The 26699-nt window shown below is 45.8% G+C and overlaps 1 protein-coding gene across 4 annotated transcripts in view; it reads right to left on the bottom strand.

Annotated features, from left to right (window-relative positions):
* Positions 1 to 5661: 5661 nt before the first annotated feature.
* The window catches only part of HLF (HLF transcription factor, PAR bZIP family member), a gene marked incomplete at both ends in the record, with an annotated part of 49792 nt that continues 28754 nt past the window's right edge, over positions 5662 to 26699 (bottom strand). For 2 of the 4 annotated variants that reach the window (XM_084239409.1, XM_084239408.1), the window contains 2 exons: positions 5662 to 5880; positions 11362 to 11582. In XM_084239409.1, coding sequence (XP_084095535.1) covers positions 5662 to 5880; positions 11362 to 11582 — 440 coding nt within the window. Of the gene's footprint in view, positions 5881 to 11361; positions 11676 to 26699 lie in introns of all 4 variants that reach the window. The other 2 variants (XM_084239410.1, XM_084239411.1) reach the window with 2 other exon arrangements.

A 26699-nucleotide genomic window follows, 5' to 3' on the forward strand; every position in this document is an offset into this window, starting at 1 on the left:
GAGCAGAAGTTTTTCCTATCCTCATCAAAGGGAAATTGTTCTGGAAAAAAATGCCAGGTGAATATTCTACTCCCTGACCCCATGGAGTTACTAACCGAGGGCCCACCACATAGCCATGCAGCTCTTGTCCTTAGCCAATGCACACCCCTCCAAGGCAGAGAGCAGGCCTGCATTTCACAGATGAGAAGATTTTGGTTTAAAAATGCTTACGAGGGGCCTCCCTGGTGGTGCAAGGGGTTAAGCACCACACTATGAAGCAGTCCACAGCCTCTGCAGCACGAGTTCGGTCCCTGGACAGCCACGGAGCTACCTACCTGGCACAGCAGACCTCTCCTATCTTGCCTGCTGCTCCTCTCAGCAGTGTACTTCAGTCAGTCTGCCTGTTCTGTTCCCCACTCTGTCTCTGGTGAATCCTCTCACCCCCCAGCCCCCCCCCCACTGCCTCTCTGGCCTATGCCCCAGCTCTTGTAAGCATAAATAAATAAATCTTTAAAAAAAATAAAAATGCTTAGTCGCTGCTCGAGGTCACACACCAGGTGAATGATGGGAAGCCAGTCATTAAGGTCCTCACAGAACACTCTTCTCTCGTTTCAGAGTTGCTGGGTTCCTGGTCCCATACCTGGCCCACACAGGGACAGAGTTTGGGGCTCTCCAGATGACTTTACTGGGCTACCTGGGCCAGTATGGGAACCCCACACAACATCAGTCTTTCTATAAACCAGGGCTCTTCCTGCCTTCTTGTATCACAGATTCCTTGCGTGCGTGTGTGTGTGTGTGTGTGTGTGTGTATGTGTGTGCATGCTTGTGGGGGGAGCTATGGATCTCCCCTGCAGAAAATATGGGTATACACAAAAAATCACATATATTTTCATGTAATTATGAAAGTTTTGAAATCTCTATGTGGTGCCCCCATGAATTCAAATTTCCATTTCCATGAATTCAAATTATAGCCAAGTTTATAAATCCTTGGCCCCGATGACTTAGCCACCCATGGGCGTTAGCTAGAACTTTAAAATTTTCAGATTTCTGAGCCCTATCCCAGATCTACTGATTCAGAATTGCTAGACCTATAGTCCTATATCCATTCCCAGATGACTCTTGCACATCCAATCAGAAGAGTCTTTGGATTGTTTTGTTTTTTGTTTTGTTTTGGGAAGGACCCTCTAACTGATGCCTGTTCAATAGAACCAGAACTCATCTCTGGCACTTCTGTCTCAGGCTAAGCAAGTTACTTCACCTCCAGAATTTTCCATTTCCTCTTCCGAAACAATTCATAGGCTTGATATGGTATTAAATAAAATATTCCACATTAAGTGTTTAGCACAGTGTCTGGCACATAAAGGCTCATTAAGTGTTAATTTATGGCTAGTTACATTTTATCATTTGTGTAATTAATCTCTATAAAAGCTCTCTTGGTGATAGAATTGGAAACAGAATCTAATTGCTAGCAGACTGTCAACAAATATACATAAAAGAAAGGAAAAAATTCAAAGTTTATTAAACATGAAGAAAACCAGACAAAGATTTGGATTTAACAGCATACAGACCACCAAAATCAGGGTAGAGAATTAAAATGACCTCATATGAACTTGTACCCGTTTAACAGATGCGGTCTCTGTGGTGTTGCCAAAAGGATCACGGTGGATTATGATGTTGGATGAGGTGCTCCAAAATTTGTCTTGACTTAAATATACTCTTTCCCTCCCTCCCTCCCTTCCTCTCTAGCAAACTCTCTCCCCACCCCCACATTACATCCCATACATACGGTTGGCCCTCTGCAAAATGTACTGCTTTAGTTCCCAAATCTAATCAATCAACATCTGGGATAAGGCTTTGCTCATTTTAAAAATGGCATTATTAATTATAGACGTGGCATCCTTGCCCTGGGGCATGTGGGTCCTGGTGCCCATGGCAGGAAGCTGGCTGACTGGGAGCAGAGGTTCCGCCCATCGTCTCCGGTGACCCACCACTCACTGCCCACATTAAATCCTGGCCTCTGTACTCTACATGGGTGAGCGGGTCAAGCCGCCTGCCTTGGGACCGCTCTGATGAACTCTGGTCAAGTTTTGAGTTTCCCCAAAGTTTTGAGGGGAAAATTAGATAAACTAGTAGAAAAAAAGCAAAACATAACTTTGTATTTTATACAACATCTTTTATTTTACCTTGGAGCAGGTGACCAGGGCTCCATTTAAAATTCTCTTGGATTCTTCCAGAAACAGACTCCAGATCTTTTTTTTTTTCTTTTTTGCTATTAAAAAAAATAATCTGGGGGTTTTAAACGTACATTCATGATTATTGTAAGTCTCTCCCAAAATTGGTGCATTGCAGGGCATCTCTAGTATAACTTCCTCCCCACCCAATGCTGGAACCCTATCTACATGCTCCTCAAAGTAGGGTCTTTCTGCTTTGAGAGATGGTTTCAGGGAGACCGGTTATACTTGAAGAAGAAAAGTCTGTCACGGTCTTGGCCAATGTGGGGTTTGAATGTCAAATTCACAATGCTCAAAAGGTGACCACTTTCTCCAGAGAAGGAAGCCCTCCCATTTCCCTCACCAGCCCTACTAGGCGCAGAGCAGGACTGGCTGCTCAATTTTTGTCTTTCTTAGCAAAGTCCAGGCAGTAGAAACGGCGATGTGACCTTGTCAGGAAGCCCTAGGCCGCTCATTCCAAATAGTGTCTAAGTTATTTTGGCATGGTATGATTTGGATTCATTTTTAATGGTCAAGTAATTAATCTCTGAAAGATGCTTATGATGGAGAGGTGAAAAATGACAACAGGACTCTTAGAATAGCTGCAGTCTGGAGAACTCATTTGACCCTGGTTGATCCAAATCATTCCAAATCAGGCCATGGGGCCCACGCACTTACCAGAACTGCTTTTTTGCTAGTTAGCTGCCCTGGACTGGTGGAATGAGTCCAGGCAAGAGTGCTCAGGCGTGTCTGGGACAATGACCCACACAGAAGGCACCTGCACAGGCTCCAAAGTTTAAACATGTTTAAGACGAGGTAGGCTTTGGAAATCTCTCCTGGCATACAAAGGAATAATTTTTTTTTAAACGAGCCTTTTATTTCTTCTGCAGAAAAAATAGGTGACGCTCATTTGATACAAACAGCTGAATTCTAAGAATGACCAGTGCTCACATACAGACTCTCAGCTACCATTTTACACGTCAATGAAAGTGGACGAGCCACGGTGCAACCTCTCAGCATTTCTCCATTGAAAGATGTCATCTGCGTATGTTTTGGTCACCACTGCCTCTTAACAATTCTGTTGCAGCTACCCTCTTTACCTCTGTAAAAAGGTCAAACCTGTGTCCATGTGTCTCTGAATATCACTTGTGAAGTTCTGCTTAGGTTGCCAATGGCTTTGTTTCATTACTTATTTACCAGAACAATCTGTTTCAGTTCCAGGACTCTCCCATCTCTCCCCATAATCCATAGCTGAGGCCAAATGCATACCTAGTAGGAATAGCTTCCTAGTCAGGTTTTCCAAGGCGATACCACCGTGAGGGAAGCATTGCTGATGGATTGACAAGAAGACCACCAAGCCATTAAAGAATTAGATACTTGGGAGGCAGAAAACTAGAAAATCCTATGGATAAAGGATATTTTAATCTAGCACAAAATGTTTCTTTGTGATAACAGCAGAATCTCTTGACATTACACAACTTAGTAAAACAAAAGAACAATCACCTTTAAAGTCAAAACATCTACCCGATTATAAACCATACACATAGCACCGATATCAACCTTCTACTGCAGAAGATGCCCGTGGCCACAGAGCACAGAACCATTTGGGGTGTTTGCAGTGATATTCCATTCCAGGAACTCATAATTTTGAAGTGAACATTTTTGTGGCAGATGCTTTTTCTAAACACGGTATCATCCAATAAATATTTGACTAACATTCATTTTGTGCTTTTGGGTGACATTCACTGACTTCTTTCTGAGACCTAAGAGGAAACAAGAAAGCTCCTTATATGTTTTAGAGCGGAATTTGTCACAATAAGCCTCGATATTGTCATAAAATTTTAATTTAAAGCAGAAAAACATGCTAATGTGTCAGTGATTGGCTTGAAATATGAAAGGCTTCAAAATCCCCAAGAGCTTCTTCTCTGTACAACATTGATGAATATATATCTTTGCTATATAATTTTAAAACATGGAATAGTTTTCCTTTGCTGTTTGCTATATATAATATATGTCTTCCAAAATACATTGTCAGTATTTATATATGAAAAATACTGTACAAAAAAGAACTTCCTATAATTACTCTGTATAAACATTAAACAATTTAATAATCTCTCCTTTTGGTCTATAGTAAACATTTAAATTGATTGGATTAACCACAGTTTGTGACAACACCATCCCCTTCTGAGATACACCAGTGTCTTTTACATTCATTTTTCAGAAGTCCACTTTATAAGAGCACATATGTTTAAAAGCAAACAGAGAATAAGAAACATAAGCTCCAGAATTATTAATTTATGAAGCATTCAAAAATGACACCACTAGGGAAGAGGGTCTTACAAAACATCAACTTATTAACTTAATTAACTGATTTTTAAAAACAGCAAGTATAATTCACAAAAAATATATATATTACAAAAATTGGGGAAAACTGAATCTTAAGCAATTGAGTTGTCTGAATATCAAGAGGGCTATGGAAAACTTTTACTAGAAAAGTGGGTGGTGGGATATAGGACCAAACATGTCAACGTCAAAAGTTGTTCCAAGATGCATTTTTTGGCTTACTTACTGATAAATTAACCCCTCCTTCTTAGACCTGGCATTTCCCTCTGCTTCCCTGTCCTGGGGATGTGCTGGGCATGCTCAAATGCATTACTTTAATTTTTTGTTTTTCGAAAGACGGTGAAATTCTTAGGTAGGGAAAATATCCTACGTCCACTAGTAATACTCAGGCAGCATGCTCTAGCGTACAATAGGATTATTGCTTTAGGTACAGACAGTGCAAAAACACACTCTGTGTTCTATAAGAGTACTCTTACTTATCTGGGGTTGGTAGAATTAAAAGGAAACTTAGTAGAGAGCAGTAAGTAAATATGAGATCTAATGAATCTAAACAGCACTTTAAATTTGAAGACGATTATCACCAGAACTGAAAAAATGAGGAAAGCAACCTGTAACTGAACGGAGCTGCAGTGTAGTGCTAAGTTATCCACGGCACCTAATCAGCATGGAAACTTACAGATTAAACAGAAACAAGAGTCTGCAGTCTTGAAAACTGAGCTCTACTATGCTACCGGGGCCCTTTTAGTGGATCCAAGCGGAGGGTCCCCGAAAAGTAGGTAAGAAGAACAGGAAGCAATTCTGAAAGGGTGGAGGTGGGGCACAAGGGGGTCTGCAGGAAACCCCAGAGAGGGCTCCGGAGTCCAGTAAAAACATGGCACCTTTCTTTTGGGGGGGACTCAAGATGATGAGAGGGCTCTCTTAAAATGGCAAGTGCAAAGGAACGCCCACACACCGTTGACCACACACACGAGCACAAGCACATATACTCACGCACACACACCAAAATGTGTCAGTTGTGTTGATGCCTCTGGTAAAGTGCTGATGTCAGAAAGGTTGGTTCGGGTGTGGTGCTATCAGACAGGAAACAAACTGTCCATCTATTCAAAAGCCAGCCCACAAGAATGCCATCCTACAGGGGCCCGTGCCTGGCCTCATACTTGGCAAGTATGTTCTTGCATTTGCCCAGCTCCTTTCGCAAGTCAGCCACCTCCTGGCGGAGGGCCGAGTTCTCCTTCTCCAGGAACGAAGCCCGGATGGCAATCTGATTCTCCTTCAGCCGCCGGGCGTCTCGGGAGCGCTTGGCTGCCATGTTGTTCTTTCTGCGCCTTGCCCAGTACTTGTCATCCTGCTCATTAGTTACAGAAGGAAAAAGAAACAAGATATTAGATTTCAGCAAAGCTGAGTGTCTTTCAGGCCAGGCCACTGGCAGGCCTCTGGGTTGCACTGAGGCACCAGCCCAGGTCTCCCACCTTGTGTCTCCTGCTTTATAGTTTCTGCATGGCTGAGAGGATGGTCCTGAACGTGGCTTCCTTCCTGGAGCAAGGACCAACCTGTCACAACATACTCCTCCTCCCTCTGCCCAGGGGAGTATGTGACCAATGACGGAGAGCTCTGCGGTTGAATGAATGTTAGCGGCTCAACTCACACCCTAAAAATTCCTAATTTCTTGACTCCCTTTTGATGAAAATTTTGTTTTCTGAACCCTTTTCTTCCATCACCCAGATGCTTGCTGGTATACACTGATACAGTATGGCTGAAAGACCACCTGGTTTGTGGCTCAACTATTCCAATGCACAAGGCAACTCCACCTCTAGGAGTTGATCCCAAGGCCATTTCACGTGCACAACACAGGCACACAAGTTTCACTGAGGCATTGTTTATAGCTGATAAGGATGGGGACATTATCCATAAGATGATAGCAGAATCATACAAGAGGATACTCTGCAATTGTTAAACACAATGATCCCGCTGAGCCAGATGTTGATGATCTACCACCATGTGGGTGGGGTGGTAGAAACCGTGGAAATATACAGGTAAATACGGCCTCATCCCATTTTGGTTAAAAAAACACAGTACTGATTCACAGAAAGAGGACCCAAAAGATTCATACCAACCTATTAAACATGGTGCCTTGAAGAATGGAAGGAGGGGCATTAAAGAAAGGTAGAATCTTTCCGGCCTCCCCGGTGGCGCAGCGGGTTGAGTGCAGTACTGTGAAGCTGTCTGCAGCCTCTGCAGTGCAGGTTCAATTCCTGGCTGGCCAGGGAGATTCCCACACGGTGTGGCAGACCTCTCCTGTCTTGCCTGCTGAACCCCTCAGCAGCATATTTCAGTAAACCTGCCTGTTCTGCTCCCTGCTCTGTCTCTGTTGAATTATCTCACCCTCCCTCACCTCTGGTCTGTACCCCAGTTCTTGTATAAATTAAAAAAAAAAAAGGTAGAATCTTTCACTATTTTATATCCTCTTAAACTCCTAGAATACCGAACAGTGGGCATATACACTTTGGGAATTGAAAATAGAAATTTTTAAAAATTTTATTATATATATTTTTTACATCATTTTTCATTTTTGCACAATGTATGCATTTTCATCTTGGTTATAGTCCCCATACAATTCCCACCCCCCTTGTTTTGATCCTACCCCGTAGTGTGTCTCTGGTTTATAGTTGCTTATTGATTTTGATTTTTACTTTATTATAATTAGTCTTTTTCCTGGTCCTTTATTTAGATTTTCCTTATTTAGGTTTTCTAAATTCCTGCTGTGAGTGAGACCATCGGTATTTTTCTTAATCTGCCAAAGATGGAGCTTCCATATGATTCAGCAATTCCACTCCTAGGGATATACCCAAAGGACACAGAAACATTAATTCAAAAGGGCACCTGCAGTCCTATGTTTATCGCAGCACTATTTACAATAGCTAAGCTATGGAAACAACCCAAATGCCCCCAAACAGATGACTGGATCAAGAAGATGTGGTACATAAGCACAATGGAATATTACTCAGCAATCAAAAAAGATAAACTCATGCAATTTGCAGCAACATGGATGGATCTAGAAGGGATCATGCTCAGCGAAATAAGCCAGAAAGAAAAAGAAAATAGAAATTTAAAAAAAACTCCTACCAGCCACTAATCAATATACGCCTATTGATAGCTAGAATTAAATAATTTACTTGAATTTCCTGTTTAACTGTTCTAGACCTTAACCTTAACTGAGATCAGTGTGAAAGCAATCCTGTCTTCTACCCTGCCAGAAGAAAGGAAATCCTTCCTAGGGAGACTAAGAGATGAAGGTCTTCTTTTAGACCTTCCCAATTCATTTCTGGTGCCACCTGGTGAATATTGCAAGTTCTTTTTATTCAACAACTTGCAACGGCAATCCCTCCATCCTCTCAAGGCCAATCCCTGCAGTTACAAGCCACACAAGGTAAGTGGGTGAGGCCAGGTCTTACCCTCCCAGGATAACAAGGGGCAGTTAGCACTGGAAGAGTCACATGGGTGCAAGGCAGGTCCAAAGTCAGTGGCCAGCCCCCACAGCTGCCATTAGCCCTGCAGACATTTTTCCTGCACAAAGACCTACAGCATGAGACAGAAAGCATGTGAAGACACCTCTGGCTGCAGCTCACAAGCTGGTATTTTATTGTATTTATAAAGCACTCACAGCTTTCTATACATTGCAAACCACTATGAAACAAAGTGGAAAAAAAAAAGATCTGTATAATAACTGGTACCAGAATTCTTCTTAGAGAGGTAGCTGTTTTGCAAAGAATACCTGGATTAGTAAGCTTGGGGCAGGTATGCAAAGGCTGTTGCTGTTGGTGGGATTCGTTTGGGCTTCTGAGAGGAAGAGGCAAGCTAGGGGAAGTGGGGAGAGGTGAGGCCAGTGATACAAGAAGCTGGAAGGAGTCAGGGTGCAGGGGGCTTCCCTGGGTAAGCTGGCCTAGGGCTTATGAACAATAGTGAGGCCTACAGTTCTGGTGGAAGCTATCTGTGCTATTAGATGTGAACCCAGTTCCACCCCCTTGGGAGTATGAGTAAATCAACCACCCATGTTTTCTCGGGAGAACGCTGTTCCAACTTATTTGAAAGAGGGGCTGACTGAGGATATATCAGAATCTGCGCACAGGGGCACAGGAGGCAGGAGGTAAGGAGTACCTGACAACAGATTCCTGGGAAATTGTAGAAGCTGGGGGTGCGAAGGATAAAAGGGGAGGGGTGACAGGATGGAGGGGGAACTGCTGACTTCTGGGTAACAACGAACTTCTCTGTTTCTTCGAGCTCTTATTACTTCTAAAGAGCTTCCATTTCCCAGCCTCACCTGTGCATCCACACAGGCAGATGAGCTGGGCAAGTGTGGCCTGGAAACCCTCTCAGGCGGGAGGGGAGCCAGGAGGAGCAGAGGACACAGAAGGCAGAACGATTGATGAAAGGAGCACTGCCCTGGACTAGAAAAAAACCAGCTTGCCTCAATTTGTTGTCACTGCATGGTTGGCGAGGCGGAAGCAGGATATTGAGCAGGACAGAGAAGTCTGGCACAACATTGCATCCCCTTTGCATCTCTCAGGTCCACATGCCTCCGGCTCCTGGTCTCCCTCTCCCAGCACAGAACCACTCAGCCCTGCTCCCATCCTCTTCGCAAGGGTCTTGTGTTGAGGCTACCTTCCCCCCCACCTTGCCAGCCCCTCCTGATTCCCTTTTTCTTGCTAATCTAGAAGTTCCTTGAAGATTGGAACAAGTCAGCACTGGCTCACGTGGGTACCTGCACGGCTTGGCACACGTGAGCAGCATTTGAGAAATATTTGTCAGATGAATGAATGGACGTTTGAAAGTATTAAGATAGCAAGGTGATTAGATTGGTCCTCAGCTAGCAATCCTAGGGGGTGCGTGCTAACCCAAATGATGAAGGGCTCAAGGGAGAAAGTTCAGAGAGTGGTGAGGAAGGCCATTTATTGGCCAGGGCCATTTCGATCCGTCAGCTTGCTCATTTAATGCTGGCGGGCCCACAAAGCTCTCTCCCCCCACTCCTGGCTCCTATCCTCTCTGCCAGAGGAGAAGGCGTGGCAGTTCTGCTTCCTGCTCCATATAATGGCCTGCATGCGACCTGAGGCTTCACTCACCACTGAAGCGACCCAAGGACACCTGGCAGAAGAGTACTCCTGCCTGAGTCCCACCTGCCACGTGAAAAGGTGAGGCCTGGCCATGGCAGCAGGAATATGCACATATGCCAGCACAGTTTTCACCTTGGCTTTTGTTGCCAAGGTTACCTGGGTTATTAAGTAAGCTTGCTCTTTCTTCTGAACTTGTAAATGTGGACACCCTGGGAAGGCCTGGCTGCAAGTTACATCTACCACTCAGCAGCATCCTTTCAAACTACCTTCCAAGAGGAAATTCATGCTGAACGGGTTGCCTGGTTTAGTTTCAGAGACGAGCTCTGAAACATGCCCAGAATAGAAGGGCTAAGAACACAGAGTGAGGAGAAGCATCCAGCGGAAAGGAGGTAACTGCCCAGCACCTGAACCCCTGGCTCCCCTGCTAATTCCATCCATCCAGCCATCAATTCCTTGTCCTGTTGATGTTTGTGGGTGTTTTTACTACACACTTTCCTTTTAGATTCTCAGAGTGACAGCTAGTGGTGTGTCACTAGGAGCCAAAGACTCGGGGACAAAGCCAGACCTCACTCTAACTAGCAGTTTTCACCTTTCTTCTCCTGTATTTCCTTTTCCTCAAATGCAAACTGGTGACTTGGGTCTAATGCATGTCTGAGGGCCCTTTCAGCCCTGACCTTCTGCTTCTGCCTCTCTGAAGGGATTCTCAGGTATGTGGACACAGCAGGAACTGGAATCTGCCAGGTACTTTGCCCTCCATTGCTCTTTCTAGACAGGAAAAGCAGAAGCCACTGGCCTAAATCAGTTCCAGAATAATGTTCCAAACTCCCATGTTCCCAGCCCAGGAGTCTCTCTCCATGTGAACCATATTTAATTTGGAGAATGGGGGTCAGGAATCAGAAAAGGATTAATTATGCCTCTTTCCAGTGCCTTGCATTCTATAATCACATCTCTATTGTCCACATGATTGGAAAGAAATATAGATACAAAAAATTCTAAACAATAATCAAAAATAGTCCCATTTTGGTATTTGTGGACATGGCATACTTTGAGAAAGAATTCTTTTCCTAAGATATCATTAAATGTACCAGATTGGTTTTGTTTTAAGTTGCTTCTGACTTCTTAAGGGAAATCTCTTTTTATCTATAAATGATGTGTCCCCTCAACATGAGCTACAGAGTAGGCATTGCATATAAATAGTGTCAGGGAACCCACCAGCTTCCTTAGCAAAATCCCAGCTGGTCATGAAAGGTAGCAGTGGGGAGAGAGGGCCTGTCTCCAGCTATTATTCCCTGAGGCCTACGGGCAGCAGTTAATTATCAGTAAATTCCCAAAGGGAGTGTATCCTTCAGAGCGCAGTCTAGCTGCCCTTCCCAAACAATTTTCTGTTTATTTTCAACCTTGAGAGATTCTGCTTTAATTTTATTAGGTTTTCATGGTTTTCCCTGCAGACAGTATCAGGTTTGCTTCCTTCACAGGTTGTAAATCACTCCAGCATTTTATTGCTTCTCCTAGTTTCTGTGCATTATCAAGATATGAAAGGTATTATTTCCAAAGACACCCAGAGAAAAAGCCACTTGCCTGGGGACACAGGCCAAGACACAGGATCAGAAGCCAAGAATCCTGCATTCACAGTGGTGTGAGCAATCTGAGGTCACCCTTTCACCTGCCTCTGGGTCCTCCCTCCTAGCCCTCCCCCAGCCTGATTACCAGTTCCAATTTACCTTCAGGTCGTCAGGGATGAAGACTTTGCGGGCTTTCTTAATCATGGGCTGTGGCTTCAGTTCTTCCTCAGAGAACTTGCGTTTGCGAGGGTCGAACATTTCCTGGCCAGGGATGCTGGAGAGGGCCAGATCGGCCGGGTCCGGCTCATACCCCACGGGGACCTGGATGGTGTCAGGGTCGATGGGGCTTGGTGTGTTGCGGTTTGCTGGCAGCAGCTGACCTGGAACAGCACAGGAGTTTTCATTCACGAACTCTCGAGACCCACAGACAAGTACTTGATACTCCAGAATGAGTTGTGAGAGATTTCGCCTTACTAGAACATGCCCTAACATCATGTCTCATCCCTCCTCGCCTTCTCCTGAGAATACCACAGGCTGAGTTTGACTTCACTCATCTCAGATGAGGCCAAAGGCCCACCTATACATGTTCACAGATGAAATAAAAAGACACGTCCATTCTCCTGGTGACACGTGCCGGTGACAGGCTCTGTGCCAGGCGCTCTGCAAGGTGCAATGGAGCGCCCTATTATCATTTTTACCTTTGAGATGTTTTCCAGGTGAGTCAGGAGAATCAGACCGAGAATTCACCAGTGAGGCTACCGTGGGGTGTTGACAGGAGTAAACCTTACCTACTTCCAGGTGGGAGGAAATAGCCCATGCTGCAAAGGCATTTAGGGAACACTTTCTAGAGCTGACACAGAGCAGCTGCATCTTGAGACTAATGGTAACTGGCGAAAGGAAGTAATCCAGCATGAAAGACTAGACAGAGGCTTGCATTTGAGTAGCAGCCTTGGGGAGCGGTGGCACTAAAACAACATGAGACGTCGTGAGAAGAGGGGACGTGCAGGAGATGTGGCTGGGCAGTGATGTGGCCGAGCCGCTGCGCAGGGGCGACGGTATATACAGCCTGGGCATCACCAGAGGACTCTGAGCACTGACATGACAAGCAACGCTTGTTTGGAAAGAAGACTCAGCCTGATTACCAGTGCCAGGGTTGGAGAAGGCGAGTCTGGAGATGTGAGATCAGCCACGAGGAGGTTGTGATAACCCATGCAAGTGTTAGTGCCGGCAGCGGGGACAGTGAGGAGGAGGCAGGTGTAGGAAATATCTGACAGGCGAGAAAGGACATCACAGAGCCAGTCAGTCTATCGTCTACTTGCGGTCCAACCGGCTAAGGCACTGAAAGGCACACACGCCGTCCACAGAACAAAGGCTTCCCTGCATCTGGGAATGTGTTTCACCGGTGCCAGGGAAGTTAGTGACAGACCACAGTGTTCACGTGGGGAGCCCTGAACCATAAGCCCTGGCTTCACCGGAATTTTTCGATAGCTGCTTTCACTCCCAGAGAATAAATGAGAATACAGCTTGCCCAGTTTGGCCCGCCTCCTCCTCTTCCTCACTGCCAGTGTGGATGGCGTGTGAAGTGTCCTCTGCGTTTCATTAAAACAGGCCCCAGGTTGAAGCCTGAAGCCACATGCTCACACTCTAGCTAAGCTGCGAAACCACGGTCATCTGTTTTCAGGAAAGGCCCGCTGGGGGGCCGGCAAGATGAGAGTTCTGAGTGACCTTTAGGTGCCCCTTTTGCTTTGTGCTCTCTTTGCATCCTGCTCGCCAACCAGGAAGAGATGGCCCCGGGGCACTGGCAGAAGATGGAGACTTCTCTGGAGCCAGGCTGTGCATAGCGCAGCTCCAGCTTCTAGAGACTGCTGAGCCCTGTACTGGATGGTGTCGCACTGGATTTGATCTTGTGCCTCCTGACATTGCCTCAGAAAACAAACCATATCTGAGTCAATTGGGGATTTTACTTTCCCTTTAGAAACTCTTTGAACTTAGTAACAAAGCCACCCAATGCCCCATCACGACAACCACCACTCTCCCCCACCCCTAACACACACATGCACACTGCCCTATGCACCCTTCTCCTACCTTCTGGAAGCATCTTTTAATAGTTCTCAAAGTTAATTGCTCCCAGTTACCTCAAGTTTTCCCTCAGCACTTCATTATTCTGTGATATTAAAATGTTCTCCTTATTGCTTTATAAATGTTCTTAATCTTTACATACATACGTATAGATGTACACACACACACACACACACCCCTCCTCTACCAGATATGGTCTTTCATATTTTATCTATTTCATCTCCACCCCTCACTGTGGTGCCTACTTATAGTTCAGCTTCTGCAAAGAGTAGCCTTCATTTAGTGGCAACCCTCTGAGACGCCAGGCTCTGACATTCATTCATGGACATTCTAACAATAACACTTCACATTTAGGCAGAAGCCTGCTTTGCGTTCTTTCTCTTCAGCTCTTTCTTCCAATGCAAGTAGGTCAGCCCTACCTGCCTAACTGGACCGCAGATGAGGCCAGTGGTTTCCCCAGCACCAAGCAGCAAATGGCAAAGCATTTGAGAAACGGAGTCAGGTCCTTTTTCTCCCTCAAAGACACCCTCAAATCAATGTGTTTATCGACATTTTCTACTGAATCAACTCCACTGGATTCATTTTCTCCCTTTGTTTCAAATGTCAACAGCACCACTGGGTAGCAGGGAGGAGGGTCTTGAGTATTTTGTCCTACCGTTAGTGGACTTGCAAACATTTAATATAACAACTTTCGATTTAAGAATGAATCACTAGATCTCATTTTCAAATTATTAAAGATGTTCACTGTAAAATCAACACATGCAGAAGTGTGTCAAGAAAGCAAAAGTGCTAGTTCTCCCACTAGCCTTCCCGGCAATCCATCTCCCTGCTCTTCCCAGAGGGGAGAGAGTCTTAACTGTTCAGTGTCACCCTCTCAAGCTCTGTTTTTTCCTTATTGCTTCTAATAGTGCTAACATTTCTAACCTCTTAGTGTTCTAGGTAAATATCAGATCTTCATCTTCTAGGAACTGTTGTTGCTCTTTTCAGTGTTTATAATGCCCACTTTAAAAAAAAAAAAAAAACTCACTGCATTAGCTAGGTTCTGTAAGACAGTGAGGAATAAGATATGAGACTTGAGATCCCATCTTTCCCAGACTTGAATGGAAAGAGCTTTCAATCCTTCACAACATTGCCTATGAAGATTTGATCTAGAATCCTAGCAGACACAGTTTAACAACTGTAGGCAGTTGTAGGAATTAAGACAGCTCAAGCCCTCTAGCCTGGTTGCACTGAGAGGTGTTTTCTTTTTTTCCATCAGAAACCATGTAATAAATTTCCTCAAATGCCTTTCCAGAATCTTTAAGGATGATCATGTGGCTTTACGCTTTATTTGCGAAATCTCAGCTTGGTATTTTTCCAAGGCTTTCTTTGAAAGATCCAGGGTGAACAAGATCAACCCTGTGAGGTAGCCTCTACCATTTGCTTGGAACATTTTCTTCTTTCTAAAAGCATCTTGATGAAAGTCACTTCCAGGGGGGGAAGGAGGATTTCTGGAGGAAAGGGTGGAACAAAGGCCTCAAATCTGGAGAGAGATTAGAAGTCACCTTTAAACTCAAAATGAGCCTCCAGTTTTGTCACAAATTAGGAATGACAAAAAGTCCAAAGAATAAAACTGAAGCTAGGATGTTTCTTATCCTTCCAAACTTTAACAAGAACTTAGCATCCCATCATGTTAACTGACTAGTCAGAATCATCAGTGAGCCGAACAGCAATCTGTGTCCATCTCTCTTTTCAAACCAGCGGTTTCTTTAATTTATGACTGCCTCGAAGTAATAGAGTTGCGTTGACTAGTTAGTTCTTCAGGTTACCTGTCACACCCACCCCCTTCTGATGTGCACTAGTTCTGGCAGTTAAATAAACAAGGCATTAGGTTTACAGCTGTCTTGTCAGGACAGACACCACCACCCAGTATTTACCACTGATGTGCATGCACCAGCAGCTGGTGAACGTGGTTCTCTATATAGGAAGGTTGAGAAAAAAGGGCCAAAGGGTTCTTTATCAGAACTGATGGGAGAAATTTCTTGTAATTCAAAAGGTCTCAGATCTTTCTTTCTTGCCACCATCCATTTATGGTGTGTTTGCATTCATGATCTCCTGGACCTCAGACACTCAGTGTAGGCCACTGAGAACTGTGACTGTTTGGTTAACACATAGTCTGGGTCTGAAATAGCCCCCTTGTCTTTGTCCCCACTGCTTTCAGAAGAGAACTGCCACCAAGGCTCACAGCTAGCTTCTGAGAACCCCTTGCTTTACATGGAGTCATTGACCTTAGCAGACTCTAGGAACACTCCAGGTCAACAAAGTGCTCACAAGATGTACAGAGATTAAATAAAAACCTCGCAAGTACAGCCTAAGGAGAGGGGTTTCCTGGATTCTGAGGCCAACCAGCCTGTCACTGTTCTGATGTCAAGATCCTGTTACTTTGTTCAACAAGCGATTTACAAAGTCAACTGTGACCTAATGGCCAAAGGTCTTGTCCTCCCTCTATGCATGTCCTGTTGCTTGTGGCTCTGCAGTTCCAAGCAGAATCTACTTTCCCTTCCCTTGAACCTGGGCTGGGTCTGAAACTCCTGCCAGCCAACAGAGTGCAACGTGGCAGACAAGGCAGTGTCAGCGGCTGCACCTGACCAGGCTTTGCAGGTTTTGGCTCTTTCTCTCTAGCATGTTGGCCACCAGCATAAACACACTTGGTCTAGCCTGCTGGGGAAGGAAGGCATGTGGAGCAGGCCGGTATAGGTCAACCTAGATGTGTGCTCCTGAGAGCTGCTCCCTAGATGTGTGAGCCCGGCCAAAATCAGCAGAGCCATGACCCACACGGTGGTCCGGAGGGGTGAACAAGAAGCCCTCGTGTGTGTGTGTGTGTGTGTGTGTGTGTGTGTGTATGCCACTGAGAACTGGGACTGTTTGGTTAACATTATCATGGCAACGGACGACTGATCTGTGAGCCCAGTTGTTGTGTTTGGGGAAATGCTTATGCAATAACCTTAACATTGGAGCAGGCATTTTTTTTTTTTTTTAAACACAGAGGGGTTAATCTGGGAAGTGAGTCAGACTTGGGTTGAATTCTGATTCTGCCACTTGTAAGTCATGAATAAGGGCATTTGTGTAAAGGGACCAGGACCAAAAACCAGTCTGTTTTGCAAAACAGGGACTAGTGGTGATTTTGGCCTTTTTTATCTACCTCTCTGAGTTTCAGTTTCTTCATCTGCAAATAGAAATGACTCCACCTGCCTCTTAGAGTTGTGTGAGAAACAATATGTATGTAAATAAACTATTTACACAAAGCATAGTACTTGGAAAGTACTCAAAAAGTGGTTTCTATATAAATACAAGTAGAAAATATAGATACTATGATCACAGATACCTAAAAATAAAGCAAATAAACAGATTCTGCCCCCTTGTCTAAGCAGCATGATTTCTCCCCTGAACTACTAGCACCTCCTCCTAACTGTCCTCCTTTCTTCCATTTGTCTCCCTACAAACCATTCTAAAAATGCCGACCAGCTCTCTGGCCCACCTGTGTCTCTACAGGCACCTCTCTTTCTCCTTTTCCTAATAAACCTGGCCCTTTTTAAAAAAAAAAATTATGCATACAAGAACTGGGGTGCAGGCCAGAGATGCAGGGGCATGAAAGGATTCACTAAAGACAGAATGGGGAACATAATAGGCAGATGTAGTGAAGTACACTGCTGAGGGGAGCAGTGGGTGAGACAGGAGAGGTCTGCTGCACCATGTGGGTTAGCTCCTTGGCTGGGGATTGAACTAGTGCTACAGTGGTTGCCGATAACTTCATAGTGCAAAGACTTAACCCTTTGTGCCACCAGGGAGACCCATAAATCTAGCCTTTTAAAATGTAAAAAAATAAAATAAAATTAAGGTGCAGACTGATGCAGGCTACTTCCCCCATCAAAACCCTCCATAGGCTGAGCACTGCCACTGAGAACAGCATTCGAGGCTCCTCTCGCCCAGGATGCCCAGCCACGCTGCCTCTCTGCTCCTCCCATGCCCCCGGCAGGACCCATGCAGGTGCTTAGTATTTGCTCTTCCTAAAACATTCTCCCCTGCTGCCTGCCTGCCTGGTGCCTTTGCATGACTTAGACTTCAGCTCAAATGCCATCTCCTCTAATCTCACACTTTCTTCCATCCCAACTCACTGCCTATCAAGCCGTCCTGCTTGCTTGCCTGTGTGACATTTCTCTCCACCCAATAATTATAAAGTTATCCTTTATATTTGTTGATATTTGCTGCCTGTCCCTCCTCTTCGGTGCATGTGAGTTCAGGGAACACTAACCTTCGCTAATTCGTTGCTGCATCTCCAGCTTCTAGGTGGAGCCTGCGAGGAGGGGATACTTACTACAAACCCCTGAGTAATCTGAAATAAATACTTCCAGTTCCTAAAAAGAACTGTTTGGTGGAATAGGGACTTTATTTACTTATTGTATTTTGCAAATTGTCTATAATGAGCAGTTTCTACTTTCAAAATTGGGGTGGAGAAGAAGAATGCATTATTTTTAAAACATAGATTTTGCTACACTTTGAAAATAACACATCCAGGAGGCTGTTAAGAGTTGTCAAGAGAAGAACATTCAAGCCGTAGGAAGGAAAAAGAGGAGGAATAAAGAGAAACCAATGAGAGAGGGGCAGATGAGGCAGAGGAGGAAAAAGAAGAGAAAGAGGAATCAGGAAGCTAAAGAAGGAAGCTAAGAATGAATGAAAGAAGAAATGAAGGAAGAAAATATAGAAAGAGGACCAGAGGGGGGAAAAGAAAAAGTGAACAAAAAGGCTTAGCCAAAGGCTCAATTAGAAAGTGCTCTTCTGACCCCCAGCAGCTGTGGATCTGTCTCATCTCCGATACACAGCAAGTATCCTAAGCACTGTATGGCTAATAAACCAAAACACACACACACACACACACACACACACACACACACACACACACACCCCGCTTTGTGCCAAATTCAGGCAAGTTCCAGGCAAGTACCCTCCATGACTGCAGCGCAAATGCACCAAAAGGCCTGCTACAAAGATCATTCTGATCAAAGTGCCTTTTTCAACAATTCTCTCCACGCCATCACAGGCTGTTGATAGAAATAGGGGTGACGCAGGATGCTGAAAAGCCAGCTCATCCATTTTTTGTAACATTAGGAAGGGGTCATCTGTTACCATTTACTAAGGGGGTGAATGACACGCAGCCGGGGCTGCTGTGGGGTAACTGGGTGGGGCACTGGCCCTCGTGCTCCCTCATGTAACCTTTCCAATAGCTGTGTGAAGGTGAAATTAGCCCTACTTTTCCAGAGAGGGAAATAAAGGAATGGAAAAAAGGGGGTTTGAGAAAAGCTCAGAAAGGCTAAAAATTTGCCCAACTAGTTGATGAAACAGAGACTCAGCTCCCAATCCTGAGCTTATAATCCAAGTTCTGGGTCCTGCAATGCCCCAGAGATAAGCAAGGTCTGTACTTCCCGAGTGAGGGCCTGGCAGCAGGACATGGGCTAGCAGCTGAGTGTACAGCACTCCACGGAGCCACCGGCCTGCTCACCAGGGGGGCACTGTATTGCCTCCCACATTTTATGAATGAGGAATGGAGGATCAGAGAGGTAAAACCACCTGCAAAGAGTCACACAGTTCGAAAGCCGGGAGGAGGTTGGGTGTAGTTCAGGCTCAAGTCTGCTTAGACCACAGCCATGTCCTTTCCTCTCAAAGGTCCGGAAGAGAAGGAAAGGGGAAGACTCCACAGGCCCCTCCTCTGCAGCCCAACAACTACCTTGGCCAGGCAGGAATGGCCAAGAGGACGTCACAGCCCCACCCTCACCCCCGCCCCATTCCCTTTTCTGTCTTCCTCTCTCACCTTCTTCCTCTCCTCCATGACATCGGTCCCCCTGAGTGGACAATTTGTGCGAAGGGTACAGGGACATTCTACCAAACAACTAATGACCACTGGCCAGGGCTGCTGTCAACACGACATCTCACTCACTGGCATCTTTAAAGAGCTTCTCGATAGCTGGAGACCAGGCTTAGTAGGAAAAGGATCAAGGTTCCTGGCAGAGAGGGTGGTAACATATTTTGTTAAGTGGATATGAAGTTGGCTTTCTGGGTCACTGCATGCAGGAGGCGAGTTTAACATCTATACCCTTAAATTATAGTACATCAATTAATCTTGGTCCAGGTTTGGGCAAAGAAAGACCATTGGCACTCTGTCCCCAAGTGCCCCTCTAGCCTCTGTCCCTCCACTTCAGCCTGTCCTCTAGGAGACAGCACAGCTTATCAGAAAGGCTGGACACACGAGGACTCACTGAGGCTTCCCCTAACTAGCTCTGCGGCCTTGGGCCAGTCACTGCACCACATAAGTCTTTCCCCAACCCCCCACTCCACCCCATCCCCCAGCAAGTGCCCTCATCTCCCCTCATGGGCTCAGGGGGACAGAAAGAGCTGGGAAAGGCCCTCAGTGTGACATCTGCCCCTTCCCCCAACACACATGCCTTCAGCTCCACTGTCCTCCAGCTGCAGCCTGAGTAGAGCTTGTGGCATGTCATTGAACGGGAGCCCATGTCTGGGACAAGCCCTTTGCCCTGGGATTGTGCATCAGCACCCAACATGGCCCTGACTTGACTCTGCAGCCCCGACTTGGCAGGAGCTGGGCCTGGTTAAAGGGCTCTCATTCCAACGGTGTTTATCATCACACTTCTTGCCCATGGTGTCAGCAAGAAAACTGCCTCCTTGAATGGAGAGAGAGGTGAGACAGGAGCTCAAAGTCATGGCCTGGCAGAAGTCAGTTGGAGGGTTCAACGGAAGTTCCAGCTGGTGGTCGGGGCATATGTGGGCCCACTGCCTTCTTACCACCCTTTGAGGCAGAGCACCCTCCTCTCCCCTTGGCCAAGACCTCTCTCCAAGCAGCCACAGAAACTTGGGGTGCAGAGAAGTAACAGGGTGGCCAGAAAGGAGCTCATGAGCCAGGGAATAAGACTATATTGACCTGTATTCCAATTCCTGCAACACTAGCCCCCCTGAGGTGGGTATGGAGGGTTGTGAATGAAAAGCAAGAGGCACAATTTCCCCCCTCACACACACATGCTCAGGCCCCCACCCCACCCCGAAGTTATGCAGCAACAATGGGAGAAGAGGGAGCCTCCTGGATTTCTCTGCGTTATAGGAAAGGCCCGGTGGGGCAAAGACCTGGGAGATGAAATGTAAGTCCCAGCCACTAGTTAGCTCAAAGTCTTCCTGTGGCCTTGTGCTTTGGTTGTCTCTGCTGAAGGAATAGAGGCCCAGCCCCTTCAAGGCCGCCATGATGACGGCGGGAATGCAGCCATCCCAGACCAGGCAGGTTCATTGTTGATTTCAGCAAGCGGAAAGAGAATTCTGGAGCCTTCAGTATCTCTAACATGCCTTTAATGCTGAATCAGGGGACTGGGCTCAGAGGCGGACCAGCAGGCAGGGAGACAGGCAGGCAGCAACAGAGCCCTCTAATACCCATCCCCCAAGATCTCCCTCTTCTCTCTGCCCCGGTGTCTGTACTTACAGGTACATGCACCCCACGTGTGCCAGGTTCTCGCCCATTGTCAGTAATCACAGGCACACCATGCCCTGTGCTCACACCTCTAAGCACTTTCTTACAACACATTATCACCTGTGGGCAATGAAACTTAGGAGGAAAACAAGGCAGCAGGTGGAGGCCACAGAGGCTAGCAGCAGGAGGTGAAAAAGAGCCTGAGGCACTCCATTTCCCCTACAATGACCATTTCCAGCCTCCCTGCACCCCCACAGATGAGAGGACTAGTGACAAGATGCTGGAGAGGGCAAGGTGTGTGTCCCCCTGTGCTCCCTTGGTGATGCTGTCAAGACCATAGCTTTCCACAGAAGAGCAGAGACAGGCGAGCACCCGCTTTCACTTACACACTGGTCCTAGTTCACCCCAGGGCTGCACCCTCTTGACAGCCCTCCAAGTATGTGTGGCCAATGAACACCTTTCACCTGTGGAAAAACTGAGTCACTAAGCAGTTGACCCGGGTGGCCGTCAAATGGGGCCTCCTTCTTCTCAAGTGGAGAAACAAGCTCCCCCAGACCTAGAGTCTATTTTCAGAGGCAGTTTCCTTTTTTTTTTTTTTAAGATTTATTTATTTATGCATGCCAGAGCTGGGGTACAGGTAAGAGGTGCGAGGGGCGGTGAGAGGATTCACCAGAGACAGAGTGGGGAACAGAACAGGCAGACTGACTGAAATACACTGCTGAGGGGAGCAGCGGGCGAGTCAGGAGAGGTCTGCTGCACCATGTCGTTGCTCCCTGGCTGGCCAGGGATTGAACTTGTGCTTCAGAGGCTGCGGATTGCTTCACAGTGTGGTGCTTAACCCCTTGCGCCACCAAGGAGGCCCGCACTTTCCATTTTTAATGGCAATATGTGTCACCTGAATCAGCACCACCTCTGTCCCTGGAGTCCCTTTAATTGTCTGAGTGGATGAAAATGTGCAGGCCCAGCCATTTGAAACATGCACTTTTCAAACTGCTGCCGTGGCTAGTTATTAAACTGACTATTCTCTTTGGGGTTATGTTAAATTGTTTGTTTGGGGGCAGAGGGGAGAGTGAAACAGGAGACAGCTAAGGGAACAGCTGCCTGATGTTCACCATGAGCCCAGGCTCTGACCTGACAGCAAACAAACGGCCCGAACTCCCCGAGCAACACCCTTCCTCCTCTCCCCAACCCCCAAAACCAAACCAACAAACATAGGAAGAAAAACAGGATTGTCTTAGAGCCTGAGTTTCCGGATGAACATGAATAGGATTCAGGTGTGTCTGCGGGCCTGCAGCGACTCAGGAGATCCACAGAAGTTCTTTCCTGCGCGAGTCTCTAAGTTGAACACCCAGATGAGAACACGCCTTTCCAAAGCCTCCTTGCCTTGGCTCGTGTCCAGTGTCCTCTGTAATTCTCCCTTGCAGAGTTCTCAGAGAACTCTGTGAACCAACTGGTGCACTGTTGGCTGGTCTCATGGCCATTGCTGTGCCAAACTCACCTCCCATCTCCCATGGACCCACAGACTCTCCTCTAGGTCTCTCCATGTCTGTGAACTGTCAATGTCTCCATTCCTCCAGACTCTGGCCTTTAACCCCACACCTCTCATGCAGGAGGGAAAAGTGAGGCATGAATGGAATCTGAAGATTCCATCCGTTAGAGGAGCCTTAGGGAGATTCTTGGGGAGCACTTTGACCACCCAAGTAAATAATAGGAGCGGTGCGATGAGAGCAAAGGCTCATTTTGGCTCTACTAATAAATTATCTTAGAGCTCAGTGGAGGTTCTCCTTTGTGATTCAGATTCCTATCATAGGCTAGTGCAGTCCATTTAAGGACTCGACAATAGCAATGCCTTACTAACTGGTCTCTGCCACCTGCAATCCTGGCTGCCAGGTTCCTCTTCCAAGAACATCCCTACAGTGATCAAAAGTAGCCAATCACTTCCCACTGCCTCCCAGTTCAAACTCTCCCCAGTGGTCAAGGGTCACACATTACTTCCATCCTGTACTCTCTGTGCAAGCCAAGCTGGTCTGACTTGTTTTCTTCTACACCTCTACTTGTCCTACCAAGTCAAGCTCTCCTCCTCTTGATTGTCCCAGACTTGGTGACTGCACCTTCCAACTTCACTCAAAGTAATCTATATCACTTTGCAGCCTAGAATTTTTATCAGATTATGTGACTCTAACTTTTAAGCAATTATCTATTCTCAAATTAGATTGGAAATCTTTTCAGGCAGGGTCTTGCATAGAAGATGATTAACAAAGGTTGATTACAACATTCATTTGCTTAATGAACATTAATTGAGCACCTACTGTGAGCTAAGTTCTGAGAGGTGGAGACAGGTAAGTACTGGATACTAAATTCTATGATAGGAGAGTTTTGTTCAGGGCGCCAAAGATTGGAATTTGAAGGTTGATCACTAATCCAGATCATTGGGGTCAGTGCAGGGACACCAGGAAATCTTTCAAGAGAGAATCAGCATCTTGGCAAGTCTTGATATTGGCCAACAAGGAAAGGGATAAGGGGTAATCAAGGCAGAAGAAACTACATAAATGTTGAAGATGTGCGAGAATTCCCAGTATAGTTGGGGAGCTGTAAACAGTTGGTCTAGCTGGAGCTCAGTGGTTTAGGGGTAGTGAGAGTTGTGACCAGACAAAGAACCAGATCTGATCCTCAAAGGACAAGGGAACAATTGATGAAATATCATGACAACCAAGCAAGGGGTGGGGACCAGGGGCGAGATGGAAATGGCAAGAATTCAACCCACATTAAGGGCAGAGAATTGGGTCGATTTAGGATTTTATTAATGAAGTGGGGTCCATATGATTTTTGAGAAAGAGAAAGCAACTTCCAGGTGTTTAACTTCGATAACTAGAAAGGAGGCCAAGGAGGTAAAATTCAGTGCAGTGGGGAATAGATTGAGCCCTTAGACAAGAAAACACAGTGCATTATTGTGGCTCCACTGAGCCTGAGTCCCTCTGGACACAAGACAAAGGAGCCAGAAGACAAGGTCCTCAGCTTATACTCTGGTCTAGGCTTCCAAAGAGCCATCTTAGAGATTCAAATTTAATAACCTTGAGGTCCCTCCAAGAGAGACCACACAACAAGAAACAAAAAGAAAAGACCCTGGGATTTTAGGGACAAGCAATGAAGAGGGGTCCTTGGAGGGTACTTCAGAGAGGCCAGAAAGGTAGGAGGTAAACTAGTTCTTGGACAAGCTGGTGGAATGAGACTGACCAAAGAGATGGTTTGTCTAATTATACTGTTAATCCCTCATGGGCAGTCACTGTGCCTGCTAATCAAGGAGCTACATTATTACCTCCATTAAACAAATGAGAAACAATATGACTAGACAGATTAAGTAACTTGCTCAAGGTCAAATAGCTAGTGGGCTGGAAGAGCCTACATTCAAATTAAGGCTAGCTCCAAAGCCCTAAACTTTCTGCATTTCCATCCTCACCCGTACATGTCCAACAGCAAAATGAGTGCAAAAGACCCTAATGCCAACATCTTCTTTCAAGCAACCTTCACCTGGTGCTACATGCGGCAGGAATCCTGGGGGTCTCACACACTTCCTGTGGTGCTAAGTACCTACTTTCCATCCCCAGTGGGAGTATTTTGTGAGCAGTGCCTGCAAGGCATCTTGATATATTGAGCCATCTAGCCTCAGAGAGATTCTTTGCTGTCTATTGCACCTATTGCCCAAAGTCCCCATGACATCTTTTTTTAATTAATTCTTGGTCTGGCCAGTATATGTTTTAGGGAGCACAGGCTATGGAGGTGCGAAGGCTGGTAAGTGAACATGCCTATGAAGATTCCCTCTGTATCCTACAGTCCAAGGTGTCAGTACCATGACCTACATAAATAACACAGGATGGGGACCACCTCTATTAATTCTGAATGGTTACTTTATGTGATGTTAGGGAATGCGAGCCTATGGGTGGGGGGGTGGTGATGCTACATGGATTCTTAGGGGGGGAAATCAACTTAATTCCATGAAGTCAGCTGGTAACTAAACAAAAAGGAATTTGTGCCCCCAGTGTCTCATGTAGGGGGGCACACCATCTCCTAATACTGCCGGCCTTTGCTGTCGCTGCTGGGCGCATTAACTTCACACAAGCACATTCACTGCTCCTCGAGTCTTGTTATTGTCCAACCGGCACAGACCTTTATGAAGAGGAGTTACGGTATAAGGAGTGGCAACCCAGTCTGATTTAGGCAGAGAGGAAGCAAAGGCTGTAGGACATGTATCAGTCACAGCTCGTCATCATTGGAATTAACATTCAAAGGGCACACATCTGATTTTTAGATTCAGATGCATGCCAAAACTTGGGAAAAGGCACACACTCAGGTTTTCTCAAATAAGTTCAGTTCCCACATGGGAGAAAAATTGCCAAAGAACCACTGATTTAGATAAGCAATAAAAATGGATGGTTTTATTAAATCTATTTTTTGGGCCTCCCTGGTGGTGCAAGGGGTTAAGACACAACCTATGAAGCTGTCCACAGCCATTGCAGCATGAGTTGGATCCCCCCGGCCAGGGAGCAACCCACATGGCGCAGGAGACCTCTCCTGTCTCACCCGCTGCTCCCTTCAGCAGTGTATTTCAATCAGTCTGCCTGTTCTGTTCCCTACTCTGTCTCTGGTGAATCCTCCATCCCCCACCTCTGGCCTGTGCCCCAGTTCTTATATGCATAAATAAATAAAACTTTAAAAAAAAAAAAACTACTTCTTACTACCACTAGCTGGTTAGGGAAGAAGGGGAGGCAGGTAAATTTTCACAAATATCTATAACCCTGAAGTAAGTGAGCCTGTAGTCATACAGTTCCCTAAGATACACCATAATACTATTCTAGACCAGGCAATTTCTTAGAAATGTGTTGTTTTGGAAAAATTGAAATTTTCCAACTTGCACTAAGATTAGCTGAGCTAAACCCATCTGGCTCCTGCCTAATGTAGTCTATGGAGAAATCTGCATGGGACAAAAATCTGCCTTTATACTTCATATGCTTGAGGTGAGGTCTGCACGCCTCTTGGGTAAACAGAAGCTAGACCCTGAGTCATCATCAAACACTCATGCAGATTCCTACCTGTTCTGCACACTTCCTCCCCTGATGCTTCACCAGGCCTACCAGGAGCACCCATGGGGCATCCTACCATAATCTGCAATTTTGGGGTGAAATCCTTTGCCATTTCAGTGTGTCAAAAGCCCCTGGTCCCACTTAGCTCAGATTTCCTAGCACAAAACACTTTCATGGAAGGTGGGTCTTATCTAATCTTGGGAGTGAGCTGGTTGATAAGGAGACCAACTCTAGTGATAACCCAGGCAAAAGCTAGCTTGGAGCAAGCAGGAATTTTCTCAAAAAGGAAAAAAAATGCTGTTCAGTAAAGACAACTGGTTCTCGTGCTGGGGTGTGTGTGTGAGGGGGTTGAGGGATGAGGGTGTCACCTGGTGTCCAGGTGCTACAGAGCAAGTGGCACTGTCCTCAGCAGCAGCTCAGTGGGCAGTGACAGAGAGAATGTCGAGGCCTCAACAAAAAGGATCAAAGAACTGAAGGCTGGTGAATGTCCTCTGAAATAGGTTGTGAAGAAAGTCAATAACCAGAATAATTTCAGAAGCTGGCTAATTCTTAAATTGGGCTTTCTGGAGAAGAAATGTCTCCTTTTCCCTTCTCACTCAATTGAGGATAACTAAGCAAAGAAAGGTGACTCCTTTAATTCCCATAGCTGGCAAGCTGTGTACCAGCCTGGGGACCTTTTATTGATATAGAAATAAGTGAAAACAGTATTAACTTTTAAAATCTACCAACTCTATCTACTTCTAATGGAATGTGAGGCCATGCCAGAAAGAATTAAATGATTCTTTTTTAAAAAGTCTATGAAAAGAAAAAAAGGATTATGACTAAACAATTGCAGA

Source organism: Talpa europaea (genome assembly GCF_964194135.1).
Source record: "Talpa europaea genome assembly, chromosome: 7".
Lineage (NCBI taxonomy): Eukaryota > Metazoa > Chordata > Mammalia > Eulipotyphla > Talpidae > Talpa > Talpa europaea.